General features: G+C 43.2%; 1 protein-coding gene across 4 annotated transcripts in view; it reads left to right on the forward strand.

Annotated features, from left to right (window-relative positions):
* Positions 1-7,080: 7,080 nt before the first annotated feature.
* Positions 7,081-22,127, forward strand: part of SMAD3 (SMAD family member 3) — a 71,242-nt gene continuing 56,195 nt past the window's right edge. For all 4 annotated transcript variants that reach the window (XM_080626568.1, XM_080626569.1, XM_080626570.1 and 1 more), the window contains exon 1: positions 7,081-7,502. In XM_080626568.1, the coding sequence (XP_080482694.1) occupies positions 7,297-7,502 (206 nt within the window). In that variant the 5' untranslated portion in view covers positions 7,081-7,296. The remainder of the gene's footprint in view (positions 7,503-22,127) is intronic.

The following is a 22,127-nucleotide window of genomic DNA, read 5'->3' on the forward strand; positions in this document are numbered from 1 at the left end:
CCCATATCAATGTGACTGTGCTCTCTCCAAAATGCAGTGAAACCCCCAGCAGACAAGAATAGGCATTTTGTGATGGTTTGATTTTCCCTTTTTTGTGCCTTTTTTTTTCCTCCCCCTCACCCCTGAAGAATGCACTTTCTTGGGTTACACATTAAGCTGTCAGGAGGCAAAATCAACACTTGGGATTCTACATGGAGCTTGAAAAGTTTCTCCACAAAGCATGGCTATACAGAGCTTCTGCCATAAATCTTCAAGTTGTTTTTCTTATCTAAGCAAGCTATGTATAAATATTAACATATTATTCATGGGCAAATAATTCCACACCTGACTGCTGCTGCCTTAAAGAGGATTCTTGATTCAGATGAGGATGACAGTCCCTTTGTGGCACCTCAATTGCATTTCAGGCTAAAAGAATTAAAGAATTAAAATGAAAAAGAGGGTAATGGCACGTCTTAATGAGGTAAACCTCAAAAATGAAGAAATAAGCAGCTTTTAACTGTTGGTTTTAAAGTAGAGAAGCCACCAGATGAAAACTGCTGGCTAAACTCTGTAGTAATTGCAATTAGTAAGCTCTCACTTGACTTTGGTGAGGCAGGGCTGAGATCCAAAGCATTTGTTCTCTGGGGAGTGTGTGTGTGTGTATGTATGGTACAAGCAGCCTCAAGCTCTGCCCAGGTTCAACATAAGTGCTACAGCAAGCAGAGGGTGTCTGAGACACAGTTTCAATCTTGATCCTGCTAGGGGAGCAGTGCCAGAGTGGGTTCTGCTACCCAAGGTTGTAGCTCCATGATGGGACCAATCCCTGCACAACATGTGAGTTTTTCACTAATATATTCCTTGAGAATCTCCCTTATGCACGAGAAGAAAAAGTATATTCCTTCAGAAGTGGATTCTTCCCGTAGAGGGTTTGACATGCCAGCAGTTGTGGACAAGAGGCCATTGCAAGTGGAACATGAGAAAACAGGGGCCTATTCATAAAAATAATATATTTATATTTACTTGTTAAAAGCCTTTGCTCAGGATCTTTTTTAGAATTCAGCTGGATATGAAATGCCCACTTCAAAAGCCAAAATGAAGACTTTAACAGATGTGCCCTGGCAAAGAAAAGGGTGTAGGCACAGCAAGGAATTCAGAGGGGACAGACAGTTGTATATGGACATAGGAAAAGAATCTCAAATAAAACACTTGTGGCTGGGAGTTGGAGTTTTTGTGTTACCTGTAATAAGCCTGTGTGTTTGGGGCTTTGGGGCCTGGCCTATTCCTTTCTTACTTCTGGCGTCAGCTTTTTTTGCTGGTGCTTTTTGTACTTCAAGAAACTGTACACTTTTACGTGGATTTCAGTAACTGTAGCCAGCCAGAGGATGGAAATGTCTTATAAGTAGCAAGGTCCTTATAACTGAGAGTATGGATCTTATATGAACCACATGGCATACTTTAAAAATACGGAACTTCAGGTTCAAGACTTGGAACAGGCAAGTGTGTGTGTGCAGTGTATGAGCAACAGCCTGACAGCAGCTACTTGTATGCAAAGTCTTGGCAGTGCTGAGCATTTGCAGGTGCTGCCTCCCCGCAGCCCTGGGTGTTGAAAACTCCATGCTGTCAGGATATCTGCATGGCCTCATGGATGTCTCTAGTAGGCAGTTTTATCTCCAGGTTAATTGAAAGCATATTAATTTCAAGCTGTTAGCATGTTTGTAAAGATTAGATCAGGCCTTAGACAAGTGATTGTGGTTCAGCCGAGGGCTCAGCCTCCGGAGGCTTTTGTGTCCCTGCACACACCTCTCCTGTCCTCTGACAGCTGCGCAGGAGAAGAGGCCATGGTGTCCCCAGCAAGAGGCTTTATTGTCTCTCATGAAACAACAAAAAACCTGAAACAACAGAACTATCCTCCATACTGTCAACTGCCATCCGCCATTACTTACTGGACGTGAGTAAACCATGCTAAGAGCTAGCATATAAGGTCTATTAAGATTTCAAAGTCAAGCCTTCAATGAGCAGGGGAAACCAGGATTAGAATTGCCCTTTTCGAAGCTCTGCTAGATGTGTGGTTTTCAGGAGGCCCTAAAGGGACGTCCCGCTTTATTGAAGCAGAGCTCTCGGCAGCTTCCCGTGCAGCTGCGTGTGCCCTGCTGCAAACCTGATCCCAGGGGAGCAGCCAGACCCCCTGAGAGCGAGGGGCACACCATAAACATGCATAGTTTTAGCTGAAGGTGCTTCATATCACACGGGAGCATTGTGTCGAGGAGGGGACAGCACCAGTGTCCCAGGAGAGCACTTACCTGCTTTAACCACAGCACTGCCCTTTCTCTTCCTGCATGATCACCAAGTGCTGCCCCTGTTGTAAAATGAGTAATGAGGGAAGAGGGAATCTTACAGGCATCACTGGGAAATTTCAGTTCATCTTTAGAGTAGCTCTGTGTCCCAGGTGGGATATGGGGGTCTAGTGAAGGCCACTTGTAAATGTAAGTCAGAAGCAAAGAGGTCTTGCAGTGTAGGAATGGCCTACATTCTGCAAGAGTCTGTGGCTTTCCAGGGACATCAACTCCAGTTCAGGAGTGCCTACATAAATAATTGCCAAAAATTGGTAGAGCGTATTAGAAGAAGGATCACTCTGGACATGCTGCTTTGTACTTTTTCCTTAGGCAAGAGGTACTGCCATAGTCACAGACAGGATTCTGGCTTAACTAGACCTTTGGTTGGAGGTGGTTCTGTGATTTTTACACTATGGAACCTCTTGGAAAAGGCAGGTGAACTAGCTTGTGACTCTTAAGTATTATGAATTTTCAACAAAGCAACTTCTTAGTGTGTATATGTGTTTTCTCATATGCTGCACCCTGAAAGCGTTTGTTTGAGCTGTGTATTTCACAGTGCTGAAGTTAACTCTGACGACATTAACTTAGAATGACCTTGTTTTTTTCGTGACTCACACCAGAAGTTATTTTCCTGTAGGTTTGTTCTGAGTGATTAAGATAGGTTTGCTTGCATATAAATGCTGTTCTACATATATATATTACCTTAACCAAGGAAAGCTCCCACACTTTCCCTTGTTTATGCATACTGTATGTGACATAGATTCAAAGTTAAATGTCGTAGCCCTTATTTACAAGTTAAGTTATGAATATAACCCAATTTAAAACTATCTCCTCACTTTCACTGCCGCCTATCTCACCCTCACCCTTTAGTGTGGCTGCTACTTATGCAATGTGGAGCAAATAGGGTTGAGGAGGTCACAGCCCTCTTAGCTGTAGCTCTAATAAATCCCTATTTGCCGTGAATTTCACAGGTTGTCCACCTGCTTCTCAGCTGTCTTGGTCAGTGTCATTGTCAAATTGCTTTCCATATACAAGTATGACCACAGAGGAAATTCTACTTAATATTTCAGTCAGGGAGTGAAAGAGCAATGGGGCAGTACATTAGAAGCTGGTTCTCAACCACTCCCTGATTTTCAGACTAGCCACAACTGCATGTCAATGCAGCCTGGGAGCTGTTTCAGCAGGCACCAGGCTCCTCTGAGACCTGTCTGTTGGCTGAGCGTAGCCAGAGCTCTGGCCAGGCTTCCTCCAGCACGCCTGTTCCAGCACGCCCCAGGACAAGGGGTGTTGAGGAGAGTGGCGGCAGGTGATGGAGCTGGCTTCCTTTCTTCTTCTTTACTTGAAGGATATAAAGAGAACATAAGGTGAAGCACAGAAGCTATTTGTCAGTTTGAGGCTATCAAAAATACTTCTAATAAAGGTGCACATGTGCTTGTGTAAGCTTCAGCAAACACCTTCTTGTTTCTCCTTCTCATTTTATATTGTTCCTGAATCAGAGCCCAGTTTTTCTCTTTGTGAAAGTAAAGTTTAAGTTTTGTTCCTATTCATTGATCCCACTAATAAACAAGGTATGTAGAGATTAATTTTACTAATTGTTAAGGTCTTAGCCTATTAGTAAAAGGTTTAGGAATGCAAGATAGCTCTAAAGGGTATTTTTTTTTCTTCAAGTATATGAACCAAGTAGCTGGTTTCCTCACATTACTGCAGACTATATACATGTTTATTTTTCACTACGGCCAAACCACAATTAGTACTGAACCTGTACTACACCTAAACAATGACTTTTAAAAAGCAAAGCAAAAATTATATCACAAAGAAATGCATAAACTTATCCTGCCCAGAGGTGGCTTCCAAGACGTCAGACGTTTTGTAAACCAGCGAACCGATCCAGACCATGCAAAACTGGGAGAGTCCTGTCTTTTCCTGCCTGTTAATTTTTCCACCATAAGAGTGTCCAAAACTCTCTGAAATAAAGGATTACTGTGTTAGAGGTTCAGAAAGTCAGATTTTAATAGAACAGTTCATTCTGACAGGTAACCCCGGCAGGAACACAGGCTTTCCCATAAAATGTGATGTTCCTAATCTTGAAACTTTATTCTGCATTCCAAACCCAAATGTTTGTTTTCAGTAGTGTTCAACAGCACTGCTGTGAGTTTAGATCAGTGATTTAGTTGCCTATGCCTCATTTACAAGATTGTAAGCAACCGAGACCCAGTTTGGTTTAGTGTTTAGCAAATTCTATTCACCCTTTTGCCACTAAATCACTGTACAAGTGTGCGCAAACCACTCAGCTCTTTCCCCTCCTTCCCCTTATTCAAATTTACCCAGTTGATTGCTTGTGATATGACTGTAACAGTGAAGATTAGCCCATGAATATGTACAGAAAGTTCTGGAAGCCTGGCTGAATTGAGGTCACAGCATGAATTCTGAGTGCAGAGATGAGATTTGAGCATTATTGCAAAGTTTCTGGATGAAAAAAGTAGGGAATGGTCCCCATGATTTTCTAGCCACAGCAACTAGAAGGAAACAGGTAGAGTCCCCAGCAGAAATCTGCACTGAGATCACCCTGATGTAGTACTGACATGCCAGGTCTGAGAAGGGTCCTTCATGCTCAGTCATCATCTTCTTGGCTGTGAACTAACTAGATGTGCTAGGCCAAGATAAAGAAAATAGAAAGAGATGACTTTAAACTTCCCCACATTTAAAATGGTAATAAGTACTTATTTCTGCATGAAGAAATGTACTTCACCATCTGTGTTTCACTTGGTTCACATATTCAGGTTATTCTCTAAAGTTGTGAAAACCAAGATTTTACGTGAAAGTTAAAATTCTGAACTGATCACCACCTATCCGGAGCTAAGCCTTTTCTGCAAACACAAATATGCAGCAACTTAATGGAAGCAGCAAGTCAGTAATTTAATCATCCTGATTTTAGCATAATGAGTGTCAAAAATGTCCTGCATTGTTTCAGGGTATTGAGGAACTACTTCCTCAAGTGATGCTGGGATCATCTACAGGGGTTCCACATCCCTCTACTTCAGGCATGTCAACCAACGCAGCCAAAAACTGGGTCAGGGCAATGGTCCAAGATTTTAGTGGTGAGCCTCCAAAATTCAAGACACTCGGGGAATGCATGTTGGGAATAATCTGAGAATGCTGGAGAAAAAGGGGAAAAAAGGAGTATTTAATTTGTACCAATATTGGTATTTCAGAATTTGGTCCTGTCAATTTGGACTAAAGCACAGTGCTTGTTTTAAACCCATGTGAAAGCCAAGCCTCTGAGCCTCAGACGCTGTCTGAACCCCTAGGTTCCTAACTTGCCACAAGGCAATCTGTAGGGCTGGCTGCTTGGAATCCGCAGGCACGGGAAGGGTTTGGATGCCGGCTTTCGAGGAGTCTCCCCACTGGGTTGCACTGGAACCTGGAGTATGAGAATGTGGGTTGGCAAGAACCTGTGTGTCTGCAAGCTGCCGAGCAGCCCTGAGGCTTCCCAAGTTTGGGCTCACCATCATCCTTTCCAACAGGATGGAGACAACTGGGAAGTGTGTTTTGGGTCAAAACCTCACAATTTAGGAGCTGGGTCCCCCAAAACTCTTACCTGTTGCTCCTGGGCCGCTGTTCCAAGGGGCTATGTTGCAGATGGAGTTCAGAAACATGAAGCAGCCTCGGTGGAGGCAGGTGGTGATGGTGCAGGTGCCCCAGCCACCTCAGCGCCATTTTGGGGTGGTTTATCAGAGAACTGGAGCCCTGAGCAGCTTATGGATTGAATTTACCTGTTTTTTAGGGCCTGGGCCGTCTTTCAGTGCTGAGGGAGCGATGATGAAGTCTGACAGCCCAAGTGTGTGCAGCAGGAAAGAGAAACTGGAAATTTACCTGGATGCCTCCCTGAGTCAGCCAAACCCGAAGCATCTCCACAACACACCTAGATCTGAACCAGCTGACAGAAACATTCCGTCTGAGCAGGTCTGGTGGTAAACATCTCCAGAGAGTCATTTGTGCCTGATATGGGGCAAACATTATGTGGGTACCCAGTGCTCAGGGTGGAAAGTTGAGGGAATGGAATAGTAAACTCAAGGGGTTGAAACAAACCCTGCTGATTGTCTGAGCACGACTTGTCCAGGTTGTGTTCAGCTGTCTGTGTGTGGAAAAACACCTTTCCATAGAGAAACAACTGTGGTGGGGCTGCATCAATCCCACCCTGCCTGAGGACCCTTCACTAAGGGGGGGCTTTGTCACTCGTGTTTGTATTTGCTGATTTCCCCCTCGACTGGATTTGTCTCAGGCTCCTGATGTTACTTACGGGCTTTTATGGCTCCGAGGAGGGGAAACCCGAACCAGGGGCCTCGGCTGTGGGGAGCCCGCGGCTCTCCCTGAGGGGACCTTCCCGCCCTTTGCTCTGAGGGGGCGCGCGGCGGGAAGGCCGCGAGCGCCGCGTTTGGAGCGGGGCTGAGAGAAGGAGGGAGCGAGGGAGGGAGAGCCCCGTCCCGCCCGGGGAGCGGGGGCCTCTGCCGGCGGCGGGGAAGGGAGGGGGGGAGCGGAGTTCCCGGCGGGCCGGCCGCCTCCCCGCCCTCCCTCGGCGGCGTGAGTGAGCGTGTTTGGGAGGGAAGGAGGGGGTGGAAGCCGGGCCGGGGCGGCCAGCAGGCAATTTGCATGAGAGACAGACTGGGAATGAGCTGGAGTGGGTGCTGCTCCGCGCACACAGAGCGGGGCAGCAGCGGGAGGAGGGAGCTGCCGCTGCCGCCGTGGAGAGGCGGCGAACTCCGGGCAAAGTTTGGTGCCGCGTGCCCGAGGTGCTGAGGCACCGGCGGGGCGGGCGAGCAGAGCAGCGCGGCGCAGGGCTAGGCCAGGCCACCGCCGCCCGGGGCCGGGCTTTGTGCTGCCCGCGGCGCGGCGGGGCCTGCGCGGAGCAGAGCGGAGCGGAGCAGCGCGGGGGGCGGCGGGGCCAGCGCGGAGCCAGCGGCAGGGCGCTGCCGAGCGAGCCAGCATGTCCTCCATCCTGCCTTTCACTCCTCCCATCGTCAAGCGGCTCCTGGGCTGGAAGAAAGGGGAGCAGAACGGGCAGGAGGAGAAATGGTGCGAGAAGGCGGTGAAGAGCCTGGTGAAGAAGCTGAAGAAGACCGGGCAGCTGGACGAGCTGGAGAAGGCGATCACCACCCAGAATATCAACACCAAGTGCATCACCATCCCCAGGTACGGGGGGTCCGCGGTGGTGGTGGGGGGCGCCCAAAGCAAGGGGTACCGCGGCCTCGGTACCCCTGAGGCGGCCCTGGGGTGCTCGGAGGCCCTAAGGTCGCAGGCGTCTCCGGAGGGGCTCGGCATGCTCTGCACAGCTTGGCAGAGGGCTTGTTTTGCTTTCCAGCCCCGCTACACTTCGGTGCGGTGTTAGTCCTCTCCTGCATGCTCTATTCTCGCTCTATATATAGTTTAAGAAAAATATAACTGGCTAGAGAATTGGATTGCTGTCTAGTAACAGGAGAGGAAGAAAGTAAAAGGGGAATGCAGGGGAGAAAACATGTCTCCAGCCGAGATAAAAAAAAGTTGGAAGCGCTCTGAGTTACAGTTACACTTATTATTGTGGATACTCTCATTGTCAAAAGTTTCAGTGTGTTCTCCGGTACTGTTATGTGCAGATTGTCTTTTGATTAATGTATCAGGAAAATGGTTTTGTTTGGGTTGCTTGGTTTCTTCCATATTAGCTAGACAGATATTACTCTCTGATTTAGAGCCCTGCTGTGCATATGTTTTCAAATTACTTTTTAAACCGGGAATGCAAATGGAATGGCTGAAGGGGATTGTGTGGAGTGCAGCAAAAGCATGTGAGAGGGGATAAAACTTGGGCTTTTCATATTCTTTGAATTAACGTAGACTTTATTTTTAGCCTCCATTCTGAGATCAATCCATAAGACCGTCATAAATCATAAAGGACGTGTATATAAGTATCCCATCTAAGAAAATATTTCCTAGTCGCTTTCAAATAGCTGGCCACAAGTGGTGTTTTATTGCTGCAGATCTGTTGCTTTCTGTGAGCTCAGCCAGATGACTGCTGATTCTGTTACTGATTGTTGTTTGAGGGTACGGTTTTTTTTTGTTAAACAAAGGCCAAAGTTCATCCCAAATATTTGACTGCTGCATAATTGTATGCTTCTGCGTGAGAAGATATCTCTGTGTGTGTATTCATGCTTCTCTCTCGCACAAACAAATGTATGCTTTCTTGGTTGTCACAATGATTTAATATGCAGCAGCTAATACAAAGCAGCATCTGTTGCATGGAAAAGTGAAGCAAGTAGCTTAGAAATGTAGATGTTTGGAACTCCTAACATTTTCTTCCAGCTATAGTAGTGAAGTTTTTAATTTTTAAAGGAAAAATAAATTCTCCTCATCCTTTTTGGTAGTGAATGACTGACTGTGGCTAAGATTTTGGCCAGTAACGCGAATAGACACCTCAGCCTTTGTTAGTTACTCTGGCTTTGCCTAGTTGAAGCAGAAATCAAAACCTGTAGAGCTACCACCTGATAAACATGCCTTAAAACCTCTATTTTTCAATTCTTGGTAAGCAGTGTGTTTCCATGTTGATGATACTCTGTTTAAACCACTTCCCTGAAACACCATTTCAAAAGAAGAAAATGACTTGAGTAGCCCTGTTGCTATGACCTGCGTATTGTGCCTAGCTGAGGCTGACCTGTTGGGGAGCAGAGCGTGAAGCCTCTTGGTACTTCTTTTAGTGACAAGGTGGATTAGGTAACGGAGGAAGGTTTTGACATTTTGTGGTGCAGAAGAAGCAAAGAGATGGGTGGAGTGAGATGCTTTCATTTAGAAAAATCATTTTCAAGATTGAAAGTAAGTAACAACCCAAAGAGATACCACATGTGTAAATGCTATCACCTTCAAAGACTGCCCTGCTTGTTCCTCCTGCACAGAAGTGAATGTTTCCCCTAGACCTTGCTCGGTTAAAAGAGATCTGTACAGAAATTAAAACATCTCATGTTCATTTATGACACAGAGCCTGGATCCTGTGGAACTTAAACTTTGGTATGGGAAAAGTGTCAGCATATTTTGCTGGTAGCTCCTTCTGCCTTGGCACTAGTTTCTAAACATGATACTTTATGTGTACTTTTATTATTTGGGATGTATGTTACAGAGGGAATGTGGTTAGATTGTACTGGACCCTCTTCAGCAGCATACTGAGAGGTTAATATATCAGAGGTTGGGGAATGGTGGGGAAATGTGAAACAGCTTGTCTAGAAGTCAGTGGCAGATCTGGAACTATAACTAGGCCTTGTGACTTCAAGCTGTGTGTTTTCTGGACTGTGCTCTTTGTCCTAATGTGTCTGTGAATCTGATTACCATGTCATTGGAAATTAGTGCTTGCAAGACAATTTTAGTATGGTTTTAGTTTGGGTGTTGTGTTGGATTTTCTTTTAATAATTCTACATACGTCATTTGACTGTTTACTCAAGTATGTTGGTGGGGAGGGAGGGGGAAAAAACATCATTAAAGATTAGTTCGTGTTGTGCATTCTCTGTAATGCATCAGTAGACTGAACTACAGTGGAGCTATGCCAGTGATGACTGGCCCAGCAGGAGTAGGGTAAGTCCAAAATTAGCTATTGTATCCATGAGACGAAGCAAGTTTCAGATGTACGAGTGCTTGAGCTTTGCAGAAACATGGCTCATGGGAATAAGGGCTACACAGCAAATTCTTATAGTGATCAGGTGGGATTCTTTTAAGAAAGAACAAGAAAAAAAAATAATTGTTGTTGTAGGGCTGAAGAATTAAAATATGAAATTTATTCCTGCTGTCACTTTCATCTACTTGGAACTGGAAATACACATACTACATTCTATCTCCTGACAGATTATTAAACAATGAATAGTTGCTTGTGTACTTGTTCAGCATGTATAACGCTTTGCAAGTGCTCCATTTGTTAGGTGGTGTGACAGACACCTCAGGCCCTGGGTTTTCTGTTGGAAGGATGTGTGACAGGCAGCAAAAGGCTGGAGAGACCTTCAAGGATTCCAGTGTAACACTCTGCTGGCAGGATTTTTCCTTCCTTTTTTTTTTCCACCTGAGAAACCATCCAGTCTCAGACCTTCTGATTGTTTCTTGTGCTGCAGTTACTGGGGCTGGACAGAATGGTTCCTTTAGAGGAACTTCCTCCTCCTTCCCTCATCTGGCACTCTGCTGCCAGAGCGCATCCTGCCCCAGAAGGGAGCTCCCTTTAAACCTCTGTGTATCAAGCTGGTGGGCTTTGGTGTCAGGAGCTGACCTGGTGAGTTGTAGCAGGCTGGGGCTGTGTGGCAGAAAGACATTTTTCATGCTGTATTGAGAGGTAAAGCTGAAACCACACATTCTTTTGTGCATTAAAATATATCCTTTGTGGTAGTTGCCTTGATCTTGAAGGCCCAGCTTTCAGGATGGGTATTTTGGTGACTTTTCAGGCAGGCTTGAGGGCAGTGTGCTGTTAGCACATACCTCAGCACAGCCAGGGTTTTGGGTCTGTGGCCTCTCTGCTTTGCTCTGTGAGCAAGCTTAGGTCTGCTCCAGCTGCTATCAAATTTTTTTTGATGGCTATATTCACTTCTGAGACCAAAGAGCATGGTAAGCATGGAATGGTGGCAAAGTCTAGCTGACATTACTAAAGAATTACGTATCTACATAACCCTGTGGACTTGATCCCTGCTAGAAGAGCAATGAGTTTCTAATACCATTTCTGATGTGAAGAAAGGCCATACTGTGCACCTGACAAAACTGTCAGCCTTGTGCCCTAGAAGTAAAATTCCTCTGAATTGTGATGAATCTTTAACTCTTAACCTATATAAGGGTCTGAACTGCAGAACATGTGATGAGCACTTAGCAATTTCTAAAAGCTGTGCAGCATATATATAGTCTTGCTGATATGTGATGAGGATAGTAAATGCTTTGTTTCAAGAGCTTTAGTGGTACTACACATATCAAGACATAAATCTCAGGACATTTTGTAATACATTTGCATATGCATATTTTTTCTTGTGAACTTATTACTGTATTTATTTCCTTTGGTATCAGGAGTGGTTTTAGGGGAGCCAGGAGCCCTGTGTGTAAGGAACACCTCCTTTTAAGTGGTGTTCTTTTTAATTTAGAAAATAGTTTTGAAAAGTGGTGGGTGTTATTTCTTATGGAACTCATCTGATAAGGATAGAATGTGCCAACTGAAATGGTAACATGGCACATTTCATTATTAAAAGCAGCTGAACAAGGTGTTCCTTAAATGATTTACATTTTGGAGGGGAAAGCCAGGGAGAATACATAAGTGATTTTAGGAGCATCTTGGGTGTGAGCATCCCTTCTGTTGTGTTGGCAGTTGATCACATAATATTTACAAGAATTGACCATGCTGTTAGGATGGCCTGGAGACCAGGAAAACATGGACACTGTAAATATGAGAAGTGACAGAGGCTGTTGGCAAGACCGTGAGGTATGTTCTTCTTCTGGGGCTGATGCCTGCCTGGTGTCAGCAATAAGCAGAGGTCTAGTAGTAGGTTTGTGTGTCCACGTGCGTATGTGTGTATTTGTTTTAAAACCAGTTTTAACCTTCCTTCTTTTCAGTTTTGGCTTGTCCCTGTATGTAAGGAGCTTTAATATTGCATAGACTTTGTTTAAGACTGTCTGCACTTTAGCTTGGCATAACAGTGCTGCACTAGAGATAATTATAGTCCAGTCCCTGTGTGCAAATGCTGCCATTGTACTTGCTGGCTCCCTGTTACTGGTAATTTTACTCCTACAAAAGTGTGTCCACTAACCTGTCCACTGACCTAGCTTTATGGAGAGGTTTTTACAGACCTGTCCTAATCTTTGTGCTGCCACAACCATCCTGCCAGCAGTGCCCACGTGAGCTCGCTGAGCTGTGGCAGCGATAGCTGTAGGGTACACACTGCTTTACAAAGCTGCTGGGAACTAACTTTGTGGAATTAGTGTGACTCTGCAGATCAAGTCTAAAGGTGAAAATACAGTGAGTGTACATAGGCCTTTAGTCAGATATGCTTTCTGCCTGCAGTCCTACTTGTCCATCAGTGCCTTTCTCATCTTCCTCCTTGTTGTCTCCCCAAAGGTCAAACCCCTTTCTTAGGACACAGATTTCTGCTCCCCACAGCCCCTCCAACTTCTCCCAGAGTTGTTGCCTATTATATTAGCCTGGATAATAGCACATGTAGTTGACATTTAATCAAACTGACTACTGTTTAGCTGAAGCAATAATGTTGCTACAACCATTTCAGGAGGAACTACACATTTGGTTTTGTTAGTAGAGACGAAGGAACTGGGGAGAGGAGAAGGAAATGAGGGAAGAAAGTGTTGCCCAGTGGTGCAGCCCCTTTCCTCAGGGCAGTTGCTGTAGGAATAGCACATCAGACCAGCCTTAGCAAGATGTCTTCTGAAATTTGTGGTGTCTCTGTCAGCAGCCAGTATAATTCAAAACCTTTTGTCAATATCTTTTGGTTCCTGAGCTGTGCAGGCCAGTTAACGTTTTGCATTAAAACTGGTGGTAAATCTCCTCTTGCCTTGAAAGACAACTGCAGTGTTTCCATAGAACACTATGGGCTAAGGGGAAGAATGTATTTTACCATTTGTTGAGATGATTTCAGATATTCATATCTCTGCCTTTTTCCTCTCCCCTTTCTCAAGAGGCTAAAATATTTAAAATAGCTTCTGAAAGGAGTCATGAGATCCTCATTATATTGTGTAGTAAGTGTTGAATCTTTGTGAAATAAAATGTTTAAAATGGTTGCTTAACTTTTATAGTATTAGGAAAAGACCCTGAACATTGCACTCATTTAAATATAATGAGAAATAAATGCAAAAAATGGATGAAACCAAGAAATACACACTGTATGGGATTATCACATCAGGGATCCAATTAAAATGAGCCCTTCTAATAAATATTGGTTTAATAATATAAACTTGTGATTGCTGTATTATTGCAACAAAAATAAAATTAACAAGATTTAATGGACTGAGCAGCCATTAATTTTCACTTGTTAATTTATTAGGAGCTTCTAATGCTGTTAGAGGCACAGTAATGTCATTATCCTGCATGAACTACTTCATGAAATAAATAGGGCCAAACGGTGCTTGAATTAAATTGAAATCAGATTTTATTCCCAAATTATCTTTTTCTGTTCTTTTATTATTTTTTTTCCTAGCTTTCCTCTATTGAGTGCAATTAAATGTTCAGGGATGGGATGCAGCACTCTCTTCCAGTAAGGCTTATGAATAGTCCTCATTAACTTCTGGCCTTGTCTGCCTTGATGTGCTGTGTAAAAAGCTTTTTCCAGTCGAAAGCTGCTTGTGTTGATTGGTAGTGAAGAGAGCAGACAGGAGCAAGGGAATAAAGACAGGGCAGAGGTTCTTGCTCAGACACTCTGGTTGTTGTAGGCTGACTCCACCAAGCTCAGCAAACGTTTGCTAATTACGTTTTGCTACATGTGACTTGAGTGCAAGCATAAAGGCAAGGAAGTTGTTAATAATTGGGCTCTTGTCACTGGTAGCACAACTCTCTGTGTAACTAAAGAGACAATAATGTGTCAATTGTTGCAGCTAATACTGCTTTTAAAGATGTTGTGAAGCGTTTTAGACCTGATCCTCATTTGCTCACCCATCTCTTTACCACCACTGACAGAATGGTGGGACTTGTGGGACTTGCCCTTAGGCAAGCAGGGAAGTTTGATTGCTACTGGTACTGTGAACCATAGAACAGAATAAAAAGCCAGAGCTCTCTCTTTCTGTATTAAAGGCTTGATCCTTCAGAAGTCATAGGTTACAAATATGAGCAGGAATAAATTAGTTGTGCATAGTAGTAGGAGCCCTACTTAAAGCAGGAATTGTAACCTTAATCTTCAGAAGAGCCCAGCCAGGTAAGAAATAATGCTGCTCTGCTTTTTAGAGGATCCCTCAGGAACTGTGTGAGCCTCAGAATAGGAAACCTTCATTGTTAAACTAAGAAGCTTTTCCCTGTGAGGGTGCTGAGGCGCTGGCACAGGGTGCCCAGAGAAGCTGTGGCTGCCCCATCCCTGGCAGTGTTCAAGGCCAGATTGGACGGGGCTTGGAGCAAGCTGCTCTAGTGGAAGGTGTCCCTGCCCATAGCAGGGGGTTGGAACTGGATGAGCTTTAAGGTGCCTTCCAACACGAACCATTCCAGGGTTCTATGAAGCCCATTAAACCTAAGCTGCTGCAGCTGTGCAGTTTCAGGTGTCCAGATTCGATCGTGTAGCAGCAAGGTAGGTTTCTCTGTTCTACGTGGCTGTGTGTGGTACAGGCAGACTTCAGGCTATTCAAAATGAGTAGGTCAGGAAATCTGTGGGATTGTGTGCCCCAGCAACTGCTCCAAGTATTGACCCATCAGTCCTTTCTCTGCAGTGGAGAATATCAACATGATTAACGGTACAAGCCTTGCTTACATCAAGAGTATGCTTCTGAAGCTGCAGGGCTTGGTAGATAGAAGCAGCACTGAGGAAAGAACACTGGGAAGCATGGGGAGAAAAATGGTAATTGTTCTTTGTGAGTTTGAGTCTTCAGCCTGCTTGTGTTCAGCATTTTGCTATTGTACAAGGAGTCAATTTTATTGCATTTTTAAAGTATTAGGATCTGCTGTTGATGCGGAAGACATGATGAAATTTCAAATCTCACTGGTGAGCCTCACGAAAGAGAAATTCACTTACTCTTCACAGATGTAGAACAGTTGAAGTTCACAAAAGTACTGGGCTTAGTAGAAGGCGTCTTTGGAACATGAGAAGGCCTCTTTGTTTTTGTGCTCAGTCTGCAATTATTGTTGCTTTACCTACTTAACAGCTAGAGAACATTTTTTCCCCCCAGTTTTACTTTCTCTCTATAACTAGATTTTAAGTGTTGCTGTGTAAGACAAAGACCCAACTACAAGCATCTTTAATTTTGCTACACTCGGAAAGACCAGATGTGGGTTTTTTTCACAGGGATACAAAATCTGTGGTTTCTATACATGTGGAACTGTACAGAAAGAACCTTTTCTTCTTATTATTTGTTGAACAAATTGTTGTTCCTCTTGAGTCAGATGCATAGCCAATTTATAGCACGCATGTAACAGCATCTTAACAATTGTATCAGTGTTTAGAAAGCACTCTTTGCCTATAAGAGGCTTATAAGCACCTAGAGTCTGAATCTTTTACCACTTCTTTTGCATTTGTGTTATTACATGGATTTCAGTACATTTTCTTCTGATTTATATGCAAGAGAAAGGAGAGTCAGGTCAGCACAAGAAAGCAGTGAACTGAGAACGGAGGAGAGAGGTGTTTCTAGTTTGAATATTATCCATTTTTCTCTTTTAAATTCAGGGCATTTGGGGCTTCTGTGGTTTGTTCTTTGTAGGACTTGAAGCCTGCCCACCAGAGCCTGTGAGAGCTGAGGTCTCCAGAGCCACAAGGACTGGACTTGTCAGCCCAGGGCTGGAAATCTGTCCAGAAGCCAGGTAGGGTTTAGCTGAAAGTTTGTTGAAAATGATACTTCTCTGCACAGCATTTCATTTTCAGAAGAGTTCTTGCTCCTGCTCCATGGAGGGGTTTCTGATGGGCACTAGTGTGACTTGGCAGAGGTTCCGCGCATGTTGTAGCTGAGATACCTCTGGCAGTGGGTTTGGTGTTGGCAGTGGCTCCTGGTCCTGTGCAGAAGGTGGCATTTGGCTGTTCTCACTGTGGTTTTTATCTTTTTCTTTCTTTCTCACCAGCTTGCATACAAGTGGTGAGGCCCTTATAAAGCGCTTCACCCTTCCCACCTCCTCTGCTACACAGCTATAGAACACAGGAAGGAATAGGGTTTCCTCTTGCATGGCTTAGATAAAGCTCACCCACAATTATAGGCCTTGAACTAAGAGGAGCTCAAAGTCTGGTAATAGCTTGATCCTTTCTTTCTTCCCCCATGGTCAGCAGCCTCTTGGAGGAAAGTTCTAGAATTATTATTGATGTTGGTCTGGAACCTTCAAGCAAAGCTGCAGTGAGACCTCACGTCAGTTACCTTGTAAGATGAGCTTGGAATGGTGAAACTTATGTACAGTTTAGCTAATCTTTCTCCATATCTGCTTCTTGGGCCTAAATTTACCTGATTTACTGACCATAAGCTTCACCACAAGTCAAAGCTGTCTTACCAGCCTGTTTCATGTTGCTGTTCTTTGTTCAAAATTTGGTGGCATTCTGTTTTTTATGGCCAGTGGAGCTTTTGCAGAAGGTGACTGTTAGAATGGCAGAAAGTGGCATCCAGCTGATTTGAAATCACTGCGTTAGAAACCAGCTTTACAAGAGAAATAACTGTGATTTTTTTTTAAAGAAGTAGGTAATCACTGTCTGATTGTCAAAGCTAATACAACTTTATAGCTGATTTCTGTCACCAGGAAAAGTCTGCCAGCAGTCTGCATGCTGCTTTGAGCTTTGCTTTGAATTAGATACCAGAAATAACTCGTGTGTAGGTAGACAGATGATCATTGAAACTTTTTCCCATATCTGGTTTAGCTTGTTTGGTAGAACTATATAGGCTGAAAGTTCATGTATAGAGTGGCAAGTGCATATTTATTTTTCCCAAACATAAGTGAATTAAGATAGGTTTTCAGTTGTGGATTACTGCATAATGAATGTACATTGTGGTTAGGGAAGACTGAGAACAGCAGGGTTTGTTCCATACCGCTATGGAACATTGAGCAAAAGGTTCAACCTGCTTGTACCTTACACTTAGCTACCTAGCACATACAATACTTGCCTCACAAGGATGTCAGAGAATTTAACAGCAGTTGTGAAAAGCTCTTAAAATCTCAAGAGGTGGACTCTGTTGCAAAACCCGATACCTTGCTGCTTTAAAAAGCTCTCTGTTGCTGCTCAGCGTCTCACTTGTCCCAAGAAAGCACTTTTCATTTTTGTTGGAAACTTTCTTTGAAAATATCTAAGTGCTACGTCAGTGAGAATATTAGAATTCCATAGATGTTTAGTGGTAAACCTTAACTGGGTTTGCATAATATTTATCTATTCATCTCTGTGCTGGTGCCTCCTGTACACATGGAATATTTTGACTGGTTGATACACATCATACCACAGTGGTCTGCTACTGAGCTTAAGTTTGAAGTCTGTTAGCACAAGTCCAGGGGAAACACTATACATGTAGCCTCATGTTTTCATTTAAGGAATATTATATAACCATATGTGAATTTAATGCCATCCAAATACAAAGTGTTAAATGAAAGCAATGTGTGTCTGTCAAGCGGTTGTGCTGTTGTTCGTGGACTTACACAACCATAACCCACAGCAACACCAGTTGGAAAAACCAAACATTTCTGTATCTATAGCTGTGCCTTACTGAACGTTTTGGCAGCCACCAACAGTGCTGGGCAGTGTCGTGGTTTGCTTTAAAACTCCTTTGCAACTGAAGACTTCGGGTGAATTGTTCCAAATGAGATGACTGAAAACTAATAGCTGGCCATCTGGCTGGAAACAACAGCCTTAATTAAGTTTTCTCTTTTGAATCATTTACAAGTTAGAAATAAATGCTCTTTTCAAAGGTACTGACACAAGCTGAATTTGAATTCTTGCTGTGGGAAACTGTATTTAATGTATCTCCTCACTAAAATTAAGGATTGAGAAATAATGCTTGAGATCATGATCACTTAGATTTCCTAAGAGCAAAATAACGTCCAGATCAGTCCTTGTGTATTTTAAATGGTTATTTTCTTTGAAGGGCTATGTTTAAGCTCCAATGCCGTCAGCTTCTCTCATTTAAAAATAATGAAGTATCTTTATATACAATATTCATTGAGTCCTTTTAAAGACATTTTCATTATGGTCATTCCATAACCTGTTGAAGGTCCCATGTGCTATTGAAGGGGGAGCAATTGTGACCTCTCGTTTTAACCACAGATCTTAAAGTCCTTTAGAGCCGAAGGATTTATACCTCCTTTTGCTGATGAGAAGAGTGAAGTCCAGAGAGCTTGGGTGAGTTACCTGAGGTTAATGGGGGGGAGAGGCAAAGTGACATTTAGGGTGCAAACATCTTAAGACCTGCTACAGTGTTCCATATACAATACACAAACATTACTCTTGAGGGTGCATCTTCCCATGCTCTGGATGGAAAACAGGAGTCAGCTCTTTCTGCATTATACTGGTAAATCATAGCATATTCATAATACAGCATTGATAATTATATTAATAAAACTAATTTTCAATGAAAAACAGGAGGAGGCCTCTAGGATTTTAGAATCATAGAATGGTTTGTGTTGACAGGGACCTTCAAAGACCAGCTAGTCCAGCTCCTTGGCAGAGCAAGGGACATCTTTTTTTAGATCAGGTTACCCAAAGCCCCATCCAACCTGACTTTGAGCACTTCCAATGATGGAGCATCCACAACTTCTCCAGGCAACCTCCTCGCGAAGAAAGTATGAAAGTGCTGAGGATGCTTGGGTACTCAAGAGGTGGTATTTCGTTATGCTTGTGTATTTGCCAGACTCATCCGGAGTACAGCTGCTTATTGCCTTGATTTTTCAGTGCCTGAAGGGTACCTAGCAATTCCTATTGGCATGTCTGAGGGCCAGAAGAACAAGCTTTAATGCACATCTGTCTGAAGTATTGCAATTCCTGATGATTGCACTTGGAGAATATGTGTCTTAGGATATCAGAAGAGCTCTGTAGCCATTTAGATACAAGGAATGGTGTACAGTCAAGAAGGGAGAACCCTTAAGTAGTGTTCTGGGTTAAAAGAATAGTTTCATGTAAACATCCCCTCAGCTTCCTCCCTTTAATTCCCCATTTTCTGCTAATGGTGTCTGTGCTGTAGGGCATTGGTGTGCCAGACAAATGAACCCATACAAGCAAGTGAAGGTCTGGGAAATGATGGCTTGAAATTGAGTTTTGTAAGTCACTGCTTTGCATGCCAGGCTCTACTGGTTTGAAAGCCCTGTTGAGATAGCTGCTTCTAAACAGGAATAAAAATAGACAGTTCAAGTGTTCTGATTTTAGAAGAATAAAGAAGCATTTATTAGATTACGATTGGTTGATGACTTTGAAGCTGGAGACAGTTTTGTATTACAGAGCTTCTCACTGTGCTTATTTGCTCAGTTCCCGTTCTTTCCCCCCACACCACCTTTTTTTCCCCTCTCTTTTCTTGCTTTCTATTTTTAGGCTGGCATTTCGGTTTCTGCTGTACCGGCAGGGCAGCTCTTCCAGAAGAAAAAGAGGAAAGGTGGGAGGTAGAGCTAATAGTATAGCTAATAGCCTAATAGTCTGTTATTCATTTGGCTTTGGGGTGCTTCCATTCAAAGTTTATGTGTTTCCAATATATCCGATAGTCAATAAAAGAGCTGCTTGCACTTGAAGCTGTTCAGTACATGCATTTTGACAGTCCTTGTGCACTTCACTAAAAGAGAGGGAAAAGTGGGATACTTAGGACTGGAGAGAGGCCATTAGAGTTTTAACACAATTTTTTGTATGTTTTATTTTATATGTGTATGTATGCATATTTTTAAAAATATGTATATATAAATAAATGAAACCTTTTGTCCAGTAGAATTAGTTTAAAGTAGAAACTGGTATTTTAATTAACCATTCTGTGGAGGAAAAGAAGAAAGTACTGTAACTTCATTAGAAAAGAGATAATGGTCTATTAACATTAGAACAAAATATGAATAGCCATTGTTTAGTATGTGCATATGCCTACATAAGTGAGCTAATGGTTTTCCATCAGCTCTAATGCTGATCAAAGATTTGAGTTGCTTCAAGGGCTTAAAAGCAAGCAGCAGGAATTCTATCAGGATGGAGTAGCGGGATATGTATGGGAGATTCCTCCCCTCAGCCTGGTGAAGAGGGGATTATTCTGTGTGGCCCTGCTGAAGCTGTTCGATGGGCTGCAGCTGACCACAGCTGTGAATCTGTGACATGTATTCTCCTATGTATGGTTTTCTTTGTTGGTTTAGGAGTTGAAGTGGGTATTTTTGTTTAAATGTTATTTCTCTTCCTTGTGCTGTGGCTTAAACAACAGGGAAAGATGCTTGTTTGGAGGGCAAGGAAATGAACAAATTGTTCTTTGTTGTGAAAGCAAAAAGACATTACTTAGTGTGACAATGCATAAAACAATCCAGGCGCAGGAGCTCTTGTGTTTGAAGCTGGAGTGGCTTTGATTTTTGTTGCTAGTTCAGTAAGTCACATATTTTTTTCACCTGTGTGACTTGAGGGCTGTCAGTTTTGCAGTCCAGAGCAGCTCTGGATTCACATCACTATGAGAGAATAACTGAGAAAGTATAAAAGACTGCCACACTTTTGTGTTAGATTCACATCTTGATTTTACAAATCACATCATATTTCAGGCTTCATTCTGGTTTGCAGTCACTGTGCTGCTTGGAGCTATGAGGAGTATTTTTCTAGGTTCGTTTGAGGGTTGAGCGTTGTCAAAAGCTGGCTGAAAGTTGGGCCAGTATAACTCTAATGTAATGTATTGCTATAAATTAAATCACTGAAGATTTATTTTTAGAAGAGAAGGATTATTTCAAAACACAGTCAGGAACTTTCCTACCAGTGATTCAGTAACTTATTCTTGTCAGTTAAAAATCACACCTCTTGTTGAGTTGGATCCAGCACAAGCTTGCAGCATTGTTCTTCGTTTTTATGGTTTTGTAGCAAGTGAGGTTGTTACTCAAAAGTATTTACCGTCTTTAGACTAAACAATGAAATGTGCCTCTTGGTTCACAAAAACTGATCAGTGCAGCTTGTTTTGTAGCTATCATGGGGCCTGAGGTCTGCTGCTTAATCTGAAGTTGGCAGTCCTCTGGGAATGCAGGGTACAGGCTTGCTCATAGGATAACCTTTCTCCAGTTTTGTTTTCTGGTATTATCTCCTGGCACAAAAGACTGGAGGAGGAACAAGCAAGGGAAGCGTTTAAATTTTACAGACGTTTCTATCTGCTGCAGTAGTTTTTGGGGACTGAAGACGAGGTGACAAAGGAAGCCGTGTCCCTGTGTGTTGTGCAGAAGTCTTCATGGATGAAGCTGCTTGTGCAGGAAGTCTTAAGGAAGTTTTCCATGGGCTGGGGAAGGAGAAAGCCGTTGTGAAGGCGTGCAGTCGGCTGGCAGGCGCCTCCAAGGCAGCTTGTTGGAGCCAGCGGCGCTATGTTGGTGGAAGTTGAGATTGCAATAACCCCCACTTATATTTGCCAGTAATTTTTTGCCTTGTACTTTAACCTCAAATGTTTTCTTAATATGCCAGTAAATGGCAGAGAGGGTTTGGACAGAGCAGACATCTGGGGCTGTGCTTCTGTGTCTCATTCATGGTGTTTGGAAGACAAGTTAGTTTTAACAGAAATGACAACTCCACATTATCTCATTGCCATGTGCTTTATGCAGTCGTATCTCTGCATATTATGATAATGATACATCAGTAACATGATTTTCTTTATGGTTTCCACTTCTACAAGCATAGTTCTTGTTACCTACAAACCACTGCAGGAATATTACTCACTTGGCTGAACCACTTGACTTTGAAGAACGTGACTATGATGAAGTGTTTTGTTTTCTCACATCCTACACCAGTGACTGGTAGTTTCTTGTCACTTGCTTCCAGGGACTCTTCAAAACAAGTTTGTGGTTTTAGTAGCAAATCGGTATGTTGTGATTCCTTGGTGAACAGGCATCTAACCCCATGCAAAGCCATTACAGTTGGCCATTTGGTAACTGTGCTTCCAAGGTGCCTCTGAAGTAAGTGAGTAGCACTGAAGATGTGGACTCCCTTATGCCTTTTGATGTCCCTTCAAAGAAAAGACTAAATACTGTCTCATTGTGTAAGGTAAGTA

This window comes from Psittacula echo (assembly GCF_963264785.1).
Source record: "Psittacula echo genome assembly, chromosome: 10".
NCBI classification, from domain to species: Eukaryota; Metazoa; Chordata; class Aves; order Psittaciformes; family Psittacidae; genus Psittacula; species Psittacula echo.